This window comes from Sciurus carolinensis, chromosome 2 (assembly GCF_902686445.1).
Source record: "Sciurus carolinensis chromosome 2, mSciCar1.2, whole genome shotgun sequence".
NCBI classification, from domain to species: Eukaryota; Metazoa; Chordata; class Mammalia; order Rodentia; family Sciuridae; genus Sciurus; species Sciurus carolinensis.
This window is the reverse complement of record NC_062214.1, coordinates 109,824,469-109,843,385: the sequence shown is the minus strand read 5'-3', so window position 1 is coordinate 109,843,385 and position 18,917 is coordinate 109,824,469. Positions and strand designations below refer to the sequence as shown.

The following is an 18,917-nucleotide window of genomic DNA, read 5'->3' as shown; positions in this document are numbered from 1 at the left end:
GCGCTCTCGGACAACTGCGCAGGCGCCGGCGCGCCACGGGCGGCCTGCGGGGGGCGGGGCCGGCTGCGGGGAGCGACCGTTGGGCGGCAGGGCGCGGCGGGCGGGTCTTGCTCGGGCCTGCGGTCAAGGCGTCTACGGGTCCGCGGAGCCAGCCACTGGCTGCATAGCCCGAGAGGGCCCTTGTCCTAACTACGCCGGCCGGAGCGGGTGACTCGTCGGGACTCGAGCTAGGATGGGGCCGCCGCGAGGCAGACGCTACTCTCGGGAAACCAAGGGCGCGGAAGAGCGGCCGACCGTAAAGGTGAACAATTCTAAAACAGACACCAGCCTACGCCCACGTCTTCTGCCATAAGCACCTTTCCTAGAGTTGGAGTTTTTTAGATTCATCACCCAAAAGTAGTTATGAAGTTTTAACTCAACGTCTCATTTCGACCTCGTTTTTTTCAAACTGACTACATTGGTCAAGCTTTGCAGCTTTCTCCATCAACTGTAAATTTAATAGGATTCTTCCTGAAAGACCTTTAATAATCCCTAGGGAACTGCACATATACTCCTGTACACATTGTTACACGTTAATATTTTTAACTGCTTGCAGTTGAGATGTCAATAAGCATATTCATGTAGCTTCTGGGAGATGTTTTTGTTTTGTTTGTTTTGTTTTTTATACGAGGTAGGGGTGGGAGCATTGAACCCCAGGGCTTTGCACACACGCTATGGCATCATGCTGCACCACGTAATTGCACCCCTAGCCCCTTATTTTGAAAAAATCTTGAGATTCTGGGCATTTTGGGATGTTGCTCCTCTGTGAAAAACTAAAGAGAAAAAAATGGATGGCAGTTAGTATTCCAGGTCAAACCGGAAGAGTGAACTGCAGGACCCTGCAAATGCCTCCTGGGTTCCTTGGTTCAAAGGAAGATTACTGCAGGAAGTAAGAGGTTGGAAGGACCCTGAATCCCTCTAGCGGTACCAGAGGTGTTCCCTATGGACGAGGCAGAATGATGCACTGAAAGGGAGTTTCTGAGACTTAATTTTGTTAAAGGAACCATCTCATATTTCTGAACCTGGTTTTCACCTGCAGGCACACTGAACACCTAGTTTTCTATTAAGCCCAGGGCTTCTTTTCTAGGTCACTTCTGGTCACTTTTTCTAGTGTACTGCATTACAGTGACACTTTTTGCTCCCAATTAATCTTGTAATTGCCATGCATTCAAAATTTTATTTAAATTAGATAGTATTTCCCACTTTTGAAATCAAAACCATCACACAAATAGAACTAGTTTGCATGCGGAATGAATATTTTATTACTAGATTATAAAAATAAAATACAAAATAATTTTAAAACAGAACTTAAAACACTGTACAAGCTTTAATATGATACAAATGATAAAATTAAATAAATAATTACATTTTTTTATGTACAGATGGCCTATACAAAAGCACTCCATGTTTCTGCCAATGTTCTTATGTCCTGGTTGCCTGAGCAAAAAACACATAAAGGAGCTGCTTGGAGGGGAATGGGGTTATGCAGTACCTTTGGAGATATTTTGAAGAGCAGTTTCTCATCTCTCTGATGCCATGAAGAGAAGAGATTAGTCATCTATTTTAACTCACTGGTCTTGTTAAAAAGAGAGAATTCTGGTGGTTAAATCTGATTTCACAGCTGCCAATAGCTTATAACTTTCAAGATGTGTATCTAATTCAAAACTGGATGCCCTCCCCTTCCCTAAAAGCTGGGAACTTATAAGTAAATGGCCCAATAAAAAGGTACTATTTTAGGAAGGAATCAGAGGTGGTCTAGGAACTGTGCATCAGGGAAAGTGAAGAGGACTGAAGCCTGGGTCATCTAATCTGTTCTCCTCTTTCCTCGGTCCATCCAATTTCAAAGCCCTAAGTGGCCCAGTGCTGTATTTCCTTTATCTTCTTATCTTTGAATGTTTCAAAGCATTTTACCTTAGTGAACTAACTTCACTATGTTGTGCATAGTTGAAAATTGTTTTGGAAAGTCTCAAAGCTTTCCTTTTCCTGGGTAGCTCCCCCCAAATAAATCACAGTCAAGCTCTGGTAGCCTTGTTACCCCTTGTTGATAAATGAAGAACACCCAGAGTCCAATGTATGGTGAAGTGCTGTGAATGAAATTTTTAGGAATTTAAATTATATGAGGAAAAAGCAACATATGGTAAGGGTTAATATATAATACTTGATTTGCCCAATGCTTTTAAATAGGTGATGTGAACACTTACATACAAAAATGAAACATTAAACTACTAAAAGGAGGTAAATTTTTCTAACCATTGTTAGTGTAAAAGCATGTCATCAGCAAATTCTATAGTACCAGGGGCTCAAAAGGTCAGGCTCAAAGGTCTGCCTCACATATCCTGTTCTTACCAGAACCACTGGCCCAGGGTCTGGAACACATGGTTAGCCTCATCAGTGTACATACTATGCCACACTGTCACTTCCAATTAAAGAGGAGGCAATTGACCTGTTAAGTTGCACAGGGCAATGAAAGGAAGGGCTTCACCTCTGTTAAATGCTTCTTGAAGATGAAGAATCCAGTTAAGTATAGGAAATATTCAAATTGTTACTGAATAAATGTTACTTATTTGCTATTTAGTGTCTTGAGATTATATGGAACCTCAAGTGATCCTAATCTTGTCACATTAATTTTCAGATCCAAATTTGCTCAAGGGAAATAACTGAAACATTAAGCTTATATATTTTTAAAGTAGAAGTAGACAATCAATAACTGAATTAGCAAATGTCTGGATGAGCCATATCCAGTGGGGGATTTCTTAAGGATTAAGGTGTGCAGCATCCAGATTCTCCTCTAAGTGGATAGGGATGATCCTTGTCCAATGTCTTGGGAACTCCCCCCATGTACATCTCCTGGAATACCTGCTAGCAATGCTGGGCAACAAATTCTGAAGGACCCAGTGACTCTGTCAGTTCTCATGATTGCAGAGAAATTGCCAAAATATGGAAAATATCTAATAATATGATGAATTTCCACTCTACCTACATATCCACAAGGTTATTGTTTATTTTGTTTTGTTTTTGTTTCTGCTTTTAGTGAGGGCAGGGAAGTGGGATGTCCTGACAACCACCTGGGGTTTTCCAGGTGCTCATCTCCCATATGCTCTGAGAACTGGAACTGCCTCTAGTTTCTTTCTCTAAGTTAGAGTCTAAACAGCACCAGTGGTCACTGAACTTGGTTATATACTGACACATAGGGGAAACCATAGTCACTTACAAGCCTTATTCCTGTAATACCTTTATGTCAAATCAAGATAAGTAGCTATTCTGCTACTATACTGTCTGTAGAACCAAACTCAAGAAAGTTAAACAGTGCAGTTGATGTCAACCATTCTATCTCCTTAATGACAGATGGCTAAACCATCTCTCCCCATAACCAAAGTCCAAAAACATGGGTGGTAAAATGCACAAAAACAGAAATGGGAAGATTTTAAGAGTGAATGCAAATAATTCCAAAACCACATGACATGACAGAGGAAGTCTCTAATATATACATGTTTTGATAGCTATAAAGGAATGAAAGAAGTTCTTAAAATATGAAAAACTTTGACCTTCAAGACTAATCTAGATATCTACAAATAAATATATTTCAAACAGCCGAAGTAAGATGCATTTTTTTCCAAAGCCACTAAAATCTGAATTCTGGATCCGGTTTCTCTATCACTAATTCCTAATGTTAGGTTAGGAATGTAAAATTGTCTGCTCTTGGGAAAAAGGCATCTGTTTTTAATTCAAAGCTACTGGGCATAGAAAAACTATGGTTTTACACTATCTGTTTGGGTTTATAAACAATGCACCAATGTACACTTTTTCCTGTAAGTGGATGCAACTATAGAAACATTAGCTTAGGAATCTGTGACCTGCAAGGAGTCTCTGTGCCTACTGAAGAACCTCAAATTCCATAGCAGCTAGGAATGAGACAAGAGATACTGCACATCTAGAACACTGAATCATTAAGCAGTTGCTTAGTATGCTAAAGCAAATAATATTGGGTCTCAATTACCATTTTGCTACTTATTTAGGACTTGATTAACTTGGCAACTTTTATTAAAAACATCCACTCCAAAACATGCAACTTAAAAAACAGTAAATGCATCTATGCCACTGTCAGCAAGGCCAGCTTGCATACCAGAGTTGAGAATGGAGAGTGCCTGCCTGCTGAAGGCCTAATATTCAAAGATGACTCATAATCTATGTCATAATGTTAAATTTGATATACAGTTTTCCCTTCTTTGTTCACTATCCATTAAAGTTAAATATTTTTAAGCTAATATTACCAGGTGGGATTTTAATATTTTATCTAATTCATAGACCCTGGAGGTCTGGCAGCGTAACTGAGAAAGAATACTACCTGAGGGCATGGGCTGGTGTTATTCCTGTCTTTTGCTCCACCCAAGTAATCCAAGGACTAGACAGGGGAAGGCAAGGGCAAGTGTGGCTAGGTAACCAGCCATTCTGTTGTGATAGTAGAAACCAGTAGGAGCTTGATTTTCAAAAAGTAATTAAACTTATGCCCAATACTACTTTTAATACATTTTGGTTTGATCATTTTAGTTAATGGCCACTATCATCTTAAGGTAAAATATCCAAACTGGTTTAAAATTACTTGGATGATCTGTAACTGTAATCTGAAATATGCCATCACTGAAAAACCCAGAAATAAAGAGGAAAAAAACCCAATACCAAACAAAAACTTTGTTCTTTGTATCATATTGTAAAATAAAAACAAACATCCTTGTGCCAAAAGTGCTTTGCTCAGGGGTGTCAAGTTCTATTTTTAGCCTAAGAGACATCTAACATCTAAAAGAACAAACTATGCTTTTAAAAACCATCAAGTAATCTCGTCTATATAAGGACAGTATGTAAAATGGACCTATTGGTACATACGATATAATTTAGTCTGTTTTGAAAGTTTCAGAGCAGAAACATCTTTGGTAACTCTTTCCTCTACGTGCAAAGTAAAATATTCTTACACAATAAGGCTGTTATCTCTGGATCTTGATGAGTTTGTTAATGCCACATAGAAAAGGAGGGAACCCAGTGGAAAGACTGGTAGGAAAATGGAAGGAACCAAGAAAGAAAGAAAACATCCTATTGTCATGTTGCCATCACTGTCAGTTTTGACAGCCAGCAGAGAAATGCCAAGAAGAAAATAACACACACATCACAGTTATAGCCTCATCAGCTTTTCAATGGGTACTATTAGCACATTTCTGACTGAGGGGTCAGTATTTAAGTTTGTCTACTTTTAACATAATTTATAGCTAATGCAATAGAATAAGATAATTTCTTAATTATCCTCCATCCCATCCCCACTCCCTGACCAAAGAGTAATGTGAAAAGATGAAAGCAGGATAGCAAGTATTACGAAATGTTTTAAAAATCAATTTAAATTATTATAATCAGACTCATGATTATAATCCCAGTCTATCCATTGTAATAAGGTCAGAACTATGTGATTAACATAACAAATCCTTGAACAGTATTACAAGAATGTCCCAGTAATTTTTCCCCCTTTAAAATATTTTTCAAAAGGAAATTAAATAACCTGTCTTGGCTTGTTAAAGACCACCAACCCTTGCATTATACACCGGGAAGGCAAGAAGGATCTAAGGTGTCACATGCCAAGAACATATTTTCAGAAAGTGAAGTTAGACAAGGCCCAAGTGTACATGAGGCACACAATAGAAAAAGAAAATTCACCATCTGTGATCTTGAAATTACAAATGGAGAATGAGAAAGAATGACTTTATATAAGCATATGTCTCTATATATTTATAAATATTTATATAATTTACCATGAAGACATGCAAGCAGTGTTATGGCAACTATTATACAATATAATACAGAAAGATCAGTCTTCCAATATTACAGCTGCTTTAGATAAACAGCAAATATGTCTTATCCACTGCATTCCTCTGTAGTGCTTGAAACTGGAGAGAAATTAAGATTCCATACTATGCTACATTTCTTATGGGTAGACCTTATATGCCTCAATATAGTGTTTTGAGTTTGTCTGTTAAAAAGCTCAACACAGATATGAGAACAAGAGAGGTTCAGTGCAGCTTCAGGGCAACTTTGATGCAGCATTAGAATGTGTTCACTTGGTGAGGAGATATATTTCTTTTTTAATTTGTTTCTTTCCCAATTCAACCATATTAGGTTTGGCAACAAACACAAGGTCAAAGAGAAAACGCACAGATGTTTGCTAGAAGGCAAATTTCAATAGCAAGCAGACCAATTTACCTGACCTTAATAAGGTCTTTTCAAAACAAAACACCTACAGAGTATAAAAGAACCCATTTAGAAAGTCTCGTATACTTTAATTTTGCTTGATTGCTGTTAGCAGAGGAGATTAGAATATTATCCTCCTTACAGTTTCATAAATTGAGGTTACATGGGAATCAGGCCAAGAAGCCCAACTACTGAACTAAAATACAGAAGAAGCAGGTAATAAAACAATGAAAGAAAAATACTTAGCCTAATCTTATTTCCCCAAATATTCATTCCTTATTAGCTAAATGTATAAAATATAAAATTTAAAGATTATAAGCCTCCATAACATACCTAATGTCTTTGTTTTTCTTTCTAAATTTCTAAAAGCACAGTCACATTCCAAAGCATTGTGCTTCCCTAGTATCATCTTGGAGGTTGATATTAAAAAAAGCTGGTACCTAGAAGACCTAAGGAAGCATTCTACTTCATTTTCCTTCCACAATAACACTTAACAGGTTGTAAAAGGGTTGTTCTATCTTCAAGGATGTTACCTCACTCTCTGTCCTTCTTTCCCTAAAATCTAAAGCTTGTAAAATAAATAGCTCTACTCAGACTTTTGTTTCCTGTACCTAAGTTTCTCAGTTATTTTTCATAATAAAAATGTACTGAGTTACAGAACTGTTGATCCAAAGAAAAATATTAGGGTACTAAAAAAAAAAGGTAATTGAATTTGAAATTCTCAGCATGTGCTGTTAAATGCCTATTGGGATGTATTGTTAAAGGAAGACAGGTTGAATCCAGTAGGAAACGCTGACTTAAAAAAAATGTGAAATCCAGGGAGGGTACTAGGAATAAAGCAAAGGTGTGGATTCTCAATACACTAGATAAACACACAAGCCAAATATACACGAGTACTGACTCCCTGGCAATAAGCTTATTATATATATACTCTAATACGTGAGCAATGACTCCAAGGTTCAGAAGATTTGAATGAAAATATCAAAGACTTTTGCTATATAATCTTTTTTGAGTAGAGGTTTTAAAAATTAGATGAAATTCCTTAAAAGTAAAATTCCACTCTATCTTCTACCCTCAATTCTTGTTTCAAAGGCAGCTAAAAGACGAGAGAGCTCATTTAATGAGTTTTCTGTCCCCTTGTATTTTGCTGGATTGCCCCTTCCTATGCAAAAGAGATTGTTACCAATCTGCTTGCTACCTGCCTTAGATAAATCCTTATTATACATTTATGTCTTCTTATAAATAATTGATCGTGTTACTTTCTTTTCCAAAAGAAGATCAACACTGATTTTTTTAAATAGACAGTACAGAGACACACATGCATCAGGTTTAGGAGGAAGATCTCACAGCTTTCCCAGAGAGGCAGCCCAGCTCCTATCTGCTCAGTTTACTGGCTGGCTTACTCTTTCCTGGGGGAGTTTTAGTGCTGGCCGTGTGGTGGTAGAGGCTGCCAGATCCTTTTGGGCTATTCTTGCTGGGTTTGCAATGCTCCTGTTGGCAGGACCTTCTGGAAGAGGATGATCCTGAGTGGCTGGGAGGTGACTTGCTTCTCCCCAGGTGTGGGGATGAACTCCTCTGGTCATGATGGGGCCTTCCAGCCCTAGATGGAGAGGAACTAGAAGTGCGAGGCAAGGAGCTGCTTCTAGGAGAGGCACTGGGACTCCTCCGAGGGACAACTGGACTCTTCGGTGGTGTTTTTGGATTGTGAGGAGATCCTGGGGTCTTGCACTGAGTAGTGCTCCGGGGTTTCTGAGATCCATTTTGAAGAATTTGGGCTAGCCGGGAGAAGAGGTCTGAGTCTGAGTTACTACTCCCTAGGACTTTGTATCTGCGTAGCCTTAAAAGAACAGAGAAGAATCATTTTCATTCTAATTCATTCCAAGTATGCCTAAAAGTTATAATGTCCCAAATCATAATGTGTGCCATGTGTGCCAAAATCAGAAAATATACTAACAAGACAAAAAGTTACTCTTTCACATACTAGAGAGATATGACCCTAGACCAATTAACCTTTCCAAGCTTTCAGTAGGAATACTATCTCATAGTGTCACTGAAAAGTACTGGAAGAAATTATCTTTTAAATAAAAACCTTAGTGTTGAAAGTACCTTCCTTATGCATGATAAAAAAAAAAAAGTCATTTTAAAAATTCATTTTTGTAAATACTATTATATCAAGCAAAAGGTACCACAACCCAAGTAAAAGGCAAAACTAGTCTTGGATAAAAATTTCTTCAATATATTCTGCAAAGGGGTCAGTTTTAAGAAAAACCATTCAACAGGGTGTTTGATAGGAGCACCACCATAACTCATAAAAGAATCTCAAGTAAAAATATACATGAAAACAACTGTCTCATGAATAATCAAATACAATTTAAAACAGGGGTATTAACTATTTGTCAAACTGACTCAATTTTTTTCATATGCATGTGTATATATTTGTGGGTGTATATTCACACATACAAAAAATTTTTTTAAAGATAGAGTCTTGCTATGTTGCCCAGGCTGGCCTCAAACTCAAAATTCTCCTGTACGAGTCTACTTATATGAGGTATGTATAGTGATCAAAACCATAGAGAAAATAGATTAGTGGCTGCCATGGGCTAGAGGGAGGAGGTAAGGAGGATTTATTGGTTTTAGTGTTTCATTTCACATGATGAAAAGAGAGTTATGGAAGTAGATGGTAATGACAGTTGCACAATAAAATGTACTAAATACCACTGAATAGTACATTTAAAAAGGTGGCAAATTTAAATATTGTATATATTTTAGCATAATAAAAAATTGGAAAAAAAGAATTAATTTGTACTATGCTATATAATAAGGCCTGTGAAAGGTAGGGAAGAAAGCAGATGCTGAAAAGCAGGCAAAAAAGAAATGCTACCATTGACATTACAGTAAAGCAGATATAGAAATAATGTGACACAATTAACATACTCAGAGCACACAGTATTACCTGGCTTCTACTCCAGGCCTTGTAGGTGGCTTTCCTGGTGGTGGCCGAGGCAAGAACTGAGATGAAGTTGAGCTATTGACTTGATCTGTGTTGACCCATGCAACTGGCCTTGGAATCTTACTCTTTCTTGACTGGGAGATGATAGGTGATAGAAAGCTATCTTCAGCTGACCTACTCAAGTGAGAATCTACTGCCAGTTTTGAAAATGGAGTGAAGACTTCCTCCTCAGAAAAGTGAACAGGAACAGCAGCTAGTTTCTCCTCTAACAACTTATCAGAGGCACTTGAAAGATCACCAAGGAAAGACCTGAACTGCCTTTTTTCCACCAGGAGTTTGACTAGGTCGGGCTGATAAGCTTTCTTCTGGAGGAGCTTTTCTTTTGCAGAAACTGGAGAGGATGATTCAAAAGTTGAGTCTATCTCTTGTGCTAAGACAGGGATTCGACTATGTCTAGCTACAAAAGATGACCTAATCATATCCTTCCGAGTTGGGGGACCGTGTTCATTTTCTGAAACACAATGAAATAGTTCTCCATTTCTAGGAGCAATTTTCTCTTTCTTACCCTCTTGGTGCAAAAAAGTAGAGAGGTCTCCTTGATGAGCTGGCAAGTCTTCACTCTTAATGCCATCATTCTTAGATAGTATACTTTTTTGCATTGGTGCTACCTGGCCTATCTGTCCTTCAACATGTGGGTCAATGACTCTCGGAGAAATTTCTGAAGTACCAATTGCCAGAAGCTTCATTATCTCATGATTTTTGTCTTGATTTGGCACCACACTAAAAGTCTGTGTCTTTGTCACATCAAGAGGTTCAGTAGTAGCAGAATGATCCCTTTCCACAGTTACCAAATCTGGGAGACATATCTCAATACATTGCTGCCCTTTACTTAACTTTTCATCTTCATTATCTGACCCTAGAAGAATGCTTTTCTCTTCAATTTCCCCAGGGAGATTCTCAAATTCTCTTATAACCAGTCTGTTAGGGTCAGGAAGGTCTTTTGGTCCCAGGTCTTGAGATTTGTCACTCTCTCTAATATCAGGTAACATGTCTTGACCAATGTGATCTATCTGAAGCCCCAAATCTGTTCTGCTTCCTCCACTAGGAAGTTCACCCTCTGTCACAACCAAGCCAGAGAAGTTCTCCCTTGGAGAATAAAGTTCTACAGAGGGTTCCATGGGCTGAAGATCTTTTTTCTCTGGCTGCTGACCATAGTGAAAGCTTCCTGAGGTTGACTGTGTTGATGCCACAGAAGGTCTAGGAATTGTAATCTGGAGGAAGGAGAAAAAAAATTAAATGTGATTATGTGGAATATCAATCAAGATGCGTGATTTGATATTTAACACTTCAAATTCCAACATATACAAGGAACACAGATATAAACCAAGTTTGCCCAACTCATAGAAAAAAATGGACAATTTTGAATAAAGATATTGATGTTCACACTCCCCTGCTCAGGAACTGTGGAGAATAGTCTCCCTCTATGTTCAGCCTGGCCCTTTCTTAAGCATGTTCTATGCCCTGGAAGACTTGATTTTCACAGATGACACCAACAGAACTGGAAGACTGGAGGAAAGAGAGGACCCAAGTGCGATTCTGGCTTCCTCCTGGGGGACTGCAGTTTCAGTGGTGGCTGTCCTCTACCATCCCAGCCATGGCTCCTGTCACATGGCCCCTTTTCTCACAGCTATGACTTTCACACAGGTTCTGTTAATAACCCCTTTCTTCCCATTCAGGACTCATTTTAGAGATGGCTCCCTCTATTGCTGGTCCTGTTGGCTCTCTTCAACTACATCTATAGCAAGTTCCTTTATAAAATTCTCTCCAAATCTTTTTTTAAAAATATATTTTGAGATGTTGATGGACCTTTATTTTATTTATCTATTTATATGTGGTTTTGAGAATCAAACCCAGTGCCTCACATATGCTAGGCAAGTGCTCTACCACTGAGCCACAATCCTAGCCCCTCCCCAAATCCATTTGAGTGTGCCATCTATGTCCTGCCAGAATCCAAACATAGGATGATTTGGGAAATTTATTGAGAAATTGATTGTCATTCGAAAACCTCCAAATTTTCATGCATTGTTTTTTTCTATAAATTCTATCAACTGATATTAGAAATATTACCTCTTCCTATGAGTAAAGACATAACGGAGGTATTTATTAATGTTTTGTATCTTTAATTTTTAAAAATCAGGCCTATGATGAGTGAAATTCTACCATCCTTAACACCGAAGTCATTTCAATTCTAAGTAAGATTCAATATCCAATAAGACACCTTTCTGTTGTTGTTATTTTTTGGTTATACTAAGGATTGAATACCAGGGGTGCATCTACCACTAAGCTAGTACCTCAGTGCCACCCCCCCCTTTTGGTTGTTGTTGTTATTGTTGTTGTTTTGTTTTGTTTTTGGTAGGGTTTTACTAAGTTGCTCAGGCAGGCTTGAACTTGTGATCTTCCTGCCTCAGATTCCCAAACAGGGATTATTGATGTACAACACCATGCCCAACAAGAATGCCCTTTCTTAAGACACCTAAAGTTTCCACACCTTCACATTTTTAAAAAAGTAACAATTAGGAGTCTAAAAATAACTATATAAACTGCTAAGGAAAAAAGTCTTTCTGAGAAATTAACTAAGCTCAAATCACTTAATGAAGTCCATTAAATTCTGTGAAGACTACAGACATTGGTCTGAAAATGTGGAATAGTCATGGAAGACTCAATATCTAGTCCAAAGATATAAAGACACTAGTGTGACTCCAGAGTCAGCTAAGGTGTCTGAGATCTGTTTCACTTTGTATCAGAAATGCAATTCAGTTTATGGAAATGTAAAGCTTGTTCTAAGACCAGTGCTGGGAGAAATCATCTAACTTGTATACTGAAGTATCTCCCAAATGGAACCAGGGTCTTGAGGAGTTACAAGCTAATTCAAGACAAGCTGCTTGGGTTAGATCTGAACTCTGGCAATAAGCCCAGGCCTAAACTGACCGTGGGAAACAGCATTAAGTTCTATTGGTGATGTTATGCTTTAGGAAGTTACCACATACTTATATATCTTTCTTAATTATTTCAAAATATACTCAGGCAAATAAAAATTTTCTAGTATATTTTAAAAATAACACTAAAATCTAAAATTTATGGTAATTCATTTTAAAAGTTTCATTTTGAGATCCAAAAGAGACTTGGATAAGGAAAAAATGATGTAAAGTTATATTAAATGCCAAATAACAAGGAAGATGAATAACTATATTCTAAATAAACCAACTAATTGTCACCTCATCATTATATGTAATTCCAAGTACATCAGCGAAAATGAATCCAGCAGTGTTTGCAAGAATAATATACTCCACTGGTCTTCTGAGATTGAAGCTAAAGTTAACTTCTTTAGTTCTGAGATAAACTCATATAAGATAAAGATATAAAAGCATGTGTATGTGTGGTATGAAAAAAGGAATGACAATCTTGGATATACAATATATATATATGAACCATCAGATAAGAGACTGTGTTTTTTTGAAAAGATTCTGAGCAATTACGATAAACTGTACATAAATTACTCTCATATATTTCCAAAAACTTTATAAATTTTATAAAAATATTCCTGCATGGTGTAGTAGCACTAGCCTATAATCCCAGTTACTTTGTGGGCTGTGGCAGGAGGATCAGAGTTGGAGAACACCTCAGCAAGACCCTGTCTCAAAATTAAAAATAAAAAGCACCCTGGGTTCAATCTGCAGTAGTGCAAAGAAAAAAAAATCCTAAAATTATTTTTACAAATTCCATATCATAACTTCCTTATATTTTAATAGGATTCCTCTTTTCTTTTTTCTTTCTTTCTTTCTTTCTTTTTTTTTTTTGTTGTTGTTGTACTATACCACTGAGCTGCATCCTTAGCCCTTTTTATTTTTTATTTTGAGACAGCACCTCACTGAATGCAAAAGGTTTTTGCTAAATTACTGAGACTGGCCTCAAAATTGTGATCCTCCTGCCTCAGTCCCCCAAGTCACTGGGATTACAGACATGTGCCACTGTACCAGGCAGATTCCATTAATAATACAACTTCATAACTGAGAAAAAACACAGCCAAGAAAGGTCATGGATAGGACTTTAGGATTTTAATGTTTGTATAGCCTACTAACATGCAGCACATGCTCTCAAATGAAGTCTGGGAAAGTGAACCTGAAAAAACATTATCTGACAAGGTAAAAATAGAACTCAGGATCAATAGTTGAATACAGAAAAGAGAAAGGTAATTCTGAGTTTAGCTGAAAATAGCTTCCTTAACTAGAGACAAAGACATAAAAAAAAATTCCTGTACTTTGGATAGTCTACAAATGGACTAAATAAATGATCTGTCAGTAATTCACATGTATGCTCATGTCTTAATTTTATAATTCACAAACATTTCATTAAGGCATCATTTCATTTTTAAAAAAATTTATTTTCCTTCTCCCTTCCCCCAGTACTAGGGATTGAAACCAAGGATGCTCTACCACTAAGCTATATCCCTGGTCCTTTTTATTTTTTATTTTGAGACAGGAACTCACCAAGTTGCTGAGGCTGGCCTCAAACTTCTGATCCTCCTATCTCAGCCTCCCCAGTTGCTTGGACTACAAGTGTATGCCACCACACCCCGCTCCATTAAGGTAGTATTCAATCATTTTCATTCTTTGTTGTTCTCTAATTGTTTCATGTATACTTTTCTACAGATTTAGGGAATCACTTCAATGTTTTCCATTCTTTCATATTTTTGTAGTTTTATTAATGCCTAGTGCTAATACCTGTGTACTTATGAGTACATCCAAGTCTCATTATTTAGCAGTTCACATAGAGCATCATTTTTCAGTTTCCTTATGTTTAGAACTAGACACATAGCAAGAAGACAATTAAGTGTAAACCTAACTACCATTTGAATTTTAACTGAGAAATTACCCTTTCCCAGACTGTAATGCTACTATGATAACAACTTCAGGAAATTCAACATTGTACCAAACAGCCTTTCTTAGAAATGTAAGTACAAAATAGCTATATCTCATTTTGGTTTGTGGATAAGAAATAATTTGGAAGAGATACAAGTGGTAGAATAATTTGTTGGTTCCTAATACAGCCAAGAATTAACTTATATAAACAAATTCCTTGCCTATTAAAATTAAATTAAAAACTTTTTTAGATGTTGATAAACCTTTATTCTATTCATTTACTTATTTGCAGTGCTGAGAATCAAACCCAGTGCCTCACACATGCCAGGTAAGCACTCTACCACTAAGCCACAACCCAGCCCCTAAGAAATTAAATTTTAACTATTCAAATTTCATTGGGCTATTAAAATTCTACTACAGGCATATTTTGTTTAAAGCATCTTTATATAACACTTTATGCAAGTGTTGAAAATTATGAGTAAACACTATCATTGAACTGTGATTTTTATATACCAAGTTTGTATTTCTGTTAAAAAAAAAACAGTACAGAATAGTGGTTACATGTGGATATAGAGGGCACACATGATGTCTCTCGTTCTTTATTATTCCTATTGCTTATTTGTTAGTTATTTATGATCAAGATATTGTTATATTGTTATTTTGCCTATGTGGATGGATGGGGGAAGAGGAAAAGAAGGAAAGAATAGGGAGGTCAGAATCTCTGCTATAAAGGTGGGTAAAACTGGGCTGGGGTTGTGGTTTAATAGCAGAGCACTTGCCTAGCACATGTGAGGCACTGGGTTTGATCCTTAGCATCAAATAAAACAAACAAATACAATAAAGGTATTGTGTTCATCTGTAACTAAAAATCTTTTTTTTTTTAAAAAGGTGGGTAAAATTGCACATAGCAGCGGGCTGGGGAGATAGCTCAGCTGGTAGAGTGCTTGCCTCGCAAGCACAAGGCCCTAAGTTCAATCCCCAGTACCGCAAAAAAAAAAAAAAAAAAAAAAAAAATTGCACATAGCCTAATTTGGTCAATTTTATTTCCAATGAATCCCACATTTTATGTATAATTATAACACACCAATTAAAATAAATATATATATATACAAATGTGTGTATATATGGGAGAGTAGGAGAGTAGAGGAGAGGTCATGGGGGAGGAAGAAAGGAAAAGGGGAAGTATTGGGGATAAAATGGAGAAAATAATTCTATATGAATATATGAATATGTCACAATGAACCCCATTATTATATATAATTATAATGCACTAATAAAAAACTTTTTTAAAAAGTTGGAAAATGAAAAGACTCAAGACCTAAGTAAACAAAAAGTAAAAATTGCTTTTCCCCCTCCCTTGTCTTAAGGGGGTTTGTAACTACAAACATTTTGTAGGGGTACTAAAATCATAAATCACAATTCAGGTTGGGCTGGATTTCAGATCTAACTTGTTCCCTTGGCTAGTCCCCTTTATGCCATGAAGAACCTGTCCAACTGTACAAAGCAGTCCTGGGAAAGAAAGACCAACCAAAGTAAACTCTACTTGGAAAGTAGAAAGGCATTTATTTCCCTATTTTAGAGCATAGGAAAATTCTACAGAAATGTACATAAATGAAATTTCATTGGTATCCTTTACAATTGTTTGGCACCTGTATCTGAATTTGTGTTCTAATAGAAGCATTATAGTTTGGGGAACAATGTTGGTGAGTGGGAAGATAAGGTTGCCTGATGATTATGGAGTCTAAGGAAACTTGGTTAGCTCCCACTTGTGTAAGAACAGATATACCTATGAGTGCCTGTGATTGTGTACTAGATTCCTGATTGCCTAGGGCGTTTTCAGGGCTTTGTTTAGTCATTTCTGGCTTTTCTGAGGTTCCTCTTACTCACACAGTCACTAGGGACATTGCTATTTAACTTTAACAGATAGTTCCAGCTAATGCCCAACACTGAGAGTAAGCTACAGTGTTTCCTCAAAATGTTCCTTTGTGGAAGACCTATATCACAAGTGCCTTCAGCTGCTTGCCAAAATTATTAAAAGCTTTCTCTATCTAAGCCCTGTGAAAGCAGAAGTTCCAGAAATGAGACCTGAGACTCTGCATTTTAAACAGTGGGCATCAAAGCTGGAAAACTATTATTTGAGAGAAATGTAAAATAGGAGAAATTTCTGGGTACAGATTACAAAAGAAGGCTTAGACCTAGTTAACAGTACACAGAGTTAAGAATAAGCCCAAATAGTTATACAGAGGCCTTCCCCACCAAGTGTATAATAAAAATCTCTAGAATTATAAATTTCCTTCCTTCATTCCTCCCTCCCTCCTGCTTATTGTACTGGGGATTGAATCCAGGGGCACTTTACCACTACATCCCCAGCTTTTTAAAAAAATTTTCTGAGACAGAGTCTCACTAAGTTGCCTAGGTGGGCCTCTTGCCTCAGCTGGGATACAGGTGTATGCCATATGCTTAGAATTATAAATTTTTAAAAAATTATATTTTATATACATACATACATACATAGTTCTTATGGTCTAATTATAAATGTTATTCTAAAACTAGGTCATAATGATTTCATGTATTGAGTTTGATATAATGAAAGGAAAGCTCACTTTGAAAAGTTTCATATTAGTTGATTATAGAACTTAACGCAAACATCACTGCCTACATGTATTCGCCAAATTAAGGCCTTTACCACAGAATATGAGTTGATCAATTGTAAGTCCTTTCTTAATAGTACCTTAAGTGGATAACAGAAATAATGGCAGAACAAATCTCTTACCGCTGTAAGAGGTCCTTCTGCTTGTGCCTCCATTGGACTTGTGGGTGTCACTGCAATGAACTGACTAGCAGCTCCAACCTGGAGTTCCAGCCTATCCACGTATTGTTCTGAAACAGCAGTGGCAGGGCACTCTGCAGAAAATGCCAAGACCACACCTGCGGTATCCTTCTTTAAATGATCATTTTCTACCCAAGGGCCCATTCGGAGCTTTTCATCTTGAGGTGATTCCTCCAAGACCTGAAGCACTTCAGGCTCTTCATCAGAAGGGCTTCCAGTTGTTTTATGTCCTAAAGCCTCATTTGTCCTAAAATCCTGAAGGTCTTGTTCCTTATCCACAATCACCCATTCTTTGGAATCAACCTCCTGCTTGCAAGAGCTCAGGTTAACAGCTATAAATCCATTGCTGCCGCCACCATCTGCCTGCTCAGGAGTATTGGCAGATGCAGGTTTGGAGGCATCTGGAAGATATTCTTCATCATAGTGCCAGATGTGATCAGTACGGGACACAATAGGAACACAAGGCTTATGAAGCAGAGCAGGGAGAACAGATTCCTTTGAGTCTTTCTGCATTTTCTCCAAGCTTAAACAAATGGAAAGAGGGTACTCAATTATTCTAGAGAAACATTTATTACAAAATTTATCTTTATACAAAGATGAAAAAATATGGATAAAACATAAGGAAAGTTCTACTAGGCTGATAATGTTCTTTTCAACCTGCCATAATCCTGCTTTGGAGGATGGAGCTCTTCTCTCAGCATGGCACACTTTTTGGTTTCCTCCTAGTTATATCCATGGTCCTTCTAATCTGATATTTCATTATTAATAGGAACCATATAAAGAATACCATTGAAGGGACATATTTATGAATTATGGAAGTTTCAATAGTAATGTATGAAAGTTTTAATACTATTAATACTATTTAATACTATTGAAACTTCCATTATTCATAAATACATCCCAAACTCTTCTTGTAAAAGTTACATTTCTGCCTTTGTTATCAAAACTTGTTGTAGCAATAATACACCTACAACATATTACATTATTACAGTATTTATTATAGCTCTCTAAAGTTTCACTTTCCCTGCTCTTTAGGGTAGTTTGCGGGTGCTAGGGGGAAAAAATGATAAAGTTATTGATATATATTTTCCTACTGCACCTTACACAGAGAAGGCATTTATGAATGCCTATCCTTTGTATATAAATTACTTTTTTTCTTCTTCATGTATTCCTCTCATTCCTATCTAATATCATCTTTATCATACCCTCTCGAACTATATACTGTTGGTCATTGCAAAAATATTCATTTGACTGTACCTAGTGTTATGATGTTAGCAGTTACCACAGCCAAAAGTTTTGCTATAGAATTTGTAATGATTTGAGAAGAAAATTCACATTAAGAATCAGGAATGATCAATAGCTAAATTATGGAACCAACTTAGGTACCCTTCAACAGATGAATGGATAAAGAAAATATGGATGGAATATTATACTCAGTCATAAAGAAGAACAAAATTATGGCATTTTCTGGTAAATGGCTGGAACTGGAGACTATCATGCTAAGTGAAATAAACCAATCCTGAAAAACCAAAGGTTGAATGTTTTCTCTAATATGAGGATGCTAATTCACAATAAGGAAGTGGGGGCTGTGGTGGTTAGGGAAGAATAGAAGTACTTTGGATTAGACAAAGGGGAATGAGAAGGGAGGAGGAATGGGAATAGGAAAGATAGTGAATGAATCAGACATAACTTTCCTATGTGCATATGTGATTACATAGCCAATGTAATTCTACATCATGTACACCAGAAGAATAAAAGTTATACTTCATATATGTATAATATGTCAAAATACATCACATATAACTAATAAGAACAAATTTAAAAAAGAATCAGGATAATGATAACTAAAATATGAATAAAAATAAAAACTTAATGGAGTTAGTGAAAGACTTTAAATAATAAATAACAATAATAATGATGATGATGATACCTTAGATGCTTTAAAAAGTAA

General features: G+C 36.9%; 1 protein-coding gene across 2 annotated transcripts in view; it reads right to left on the bottom strand.

Annotated features, from left to right (window-relative positions):
• Nucleotides 1–1,290: 1,290 nt before the first annotated feature.
• Ttbk2 (tau tubulin kinase 2) overlaps nucleotides 1,291–18,917 on the bottom strand; it is a 169,934-nt gene continuing 152,307 nt past the window's right edge. For both annotated transcript variants that reach the window (XM_047538644.1, XM_047538645.1), the window contains 3 exons: nucleotides 16,910–17,489; nucleotides 9,221–10,488; nucleotides 1,291–8,104 (listed from right to left, as the gene is read on the bottom strand). In XM_047538644.1, the coding sequence (XP_047394600.1) occupies nucleotides 7,642–8,104; nucleotides 9,221–10,488; nucleotides 16,910–17,489 (2,311 nt within the window). In that variant the 3' untranslated portion in view covers nucleotides 1,291–7,641. The remainder of the gene's footprint in view (nucleotides 8,105–9,220; nucleotides 10,489–16,909; nucleotides 17,490–18,917) is intronic.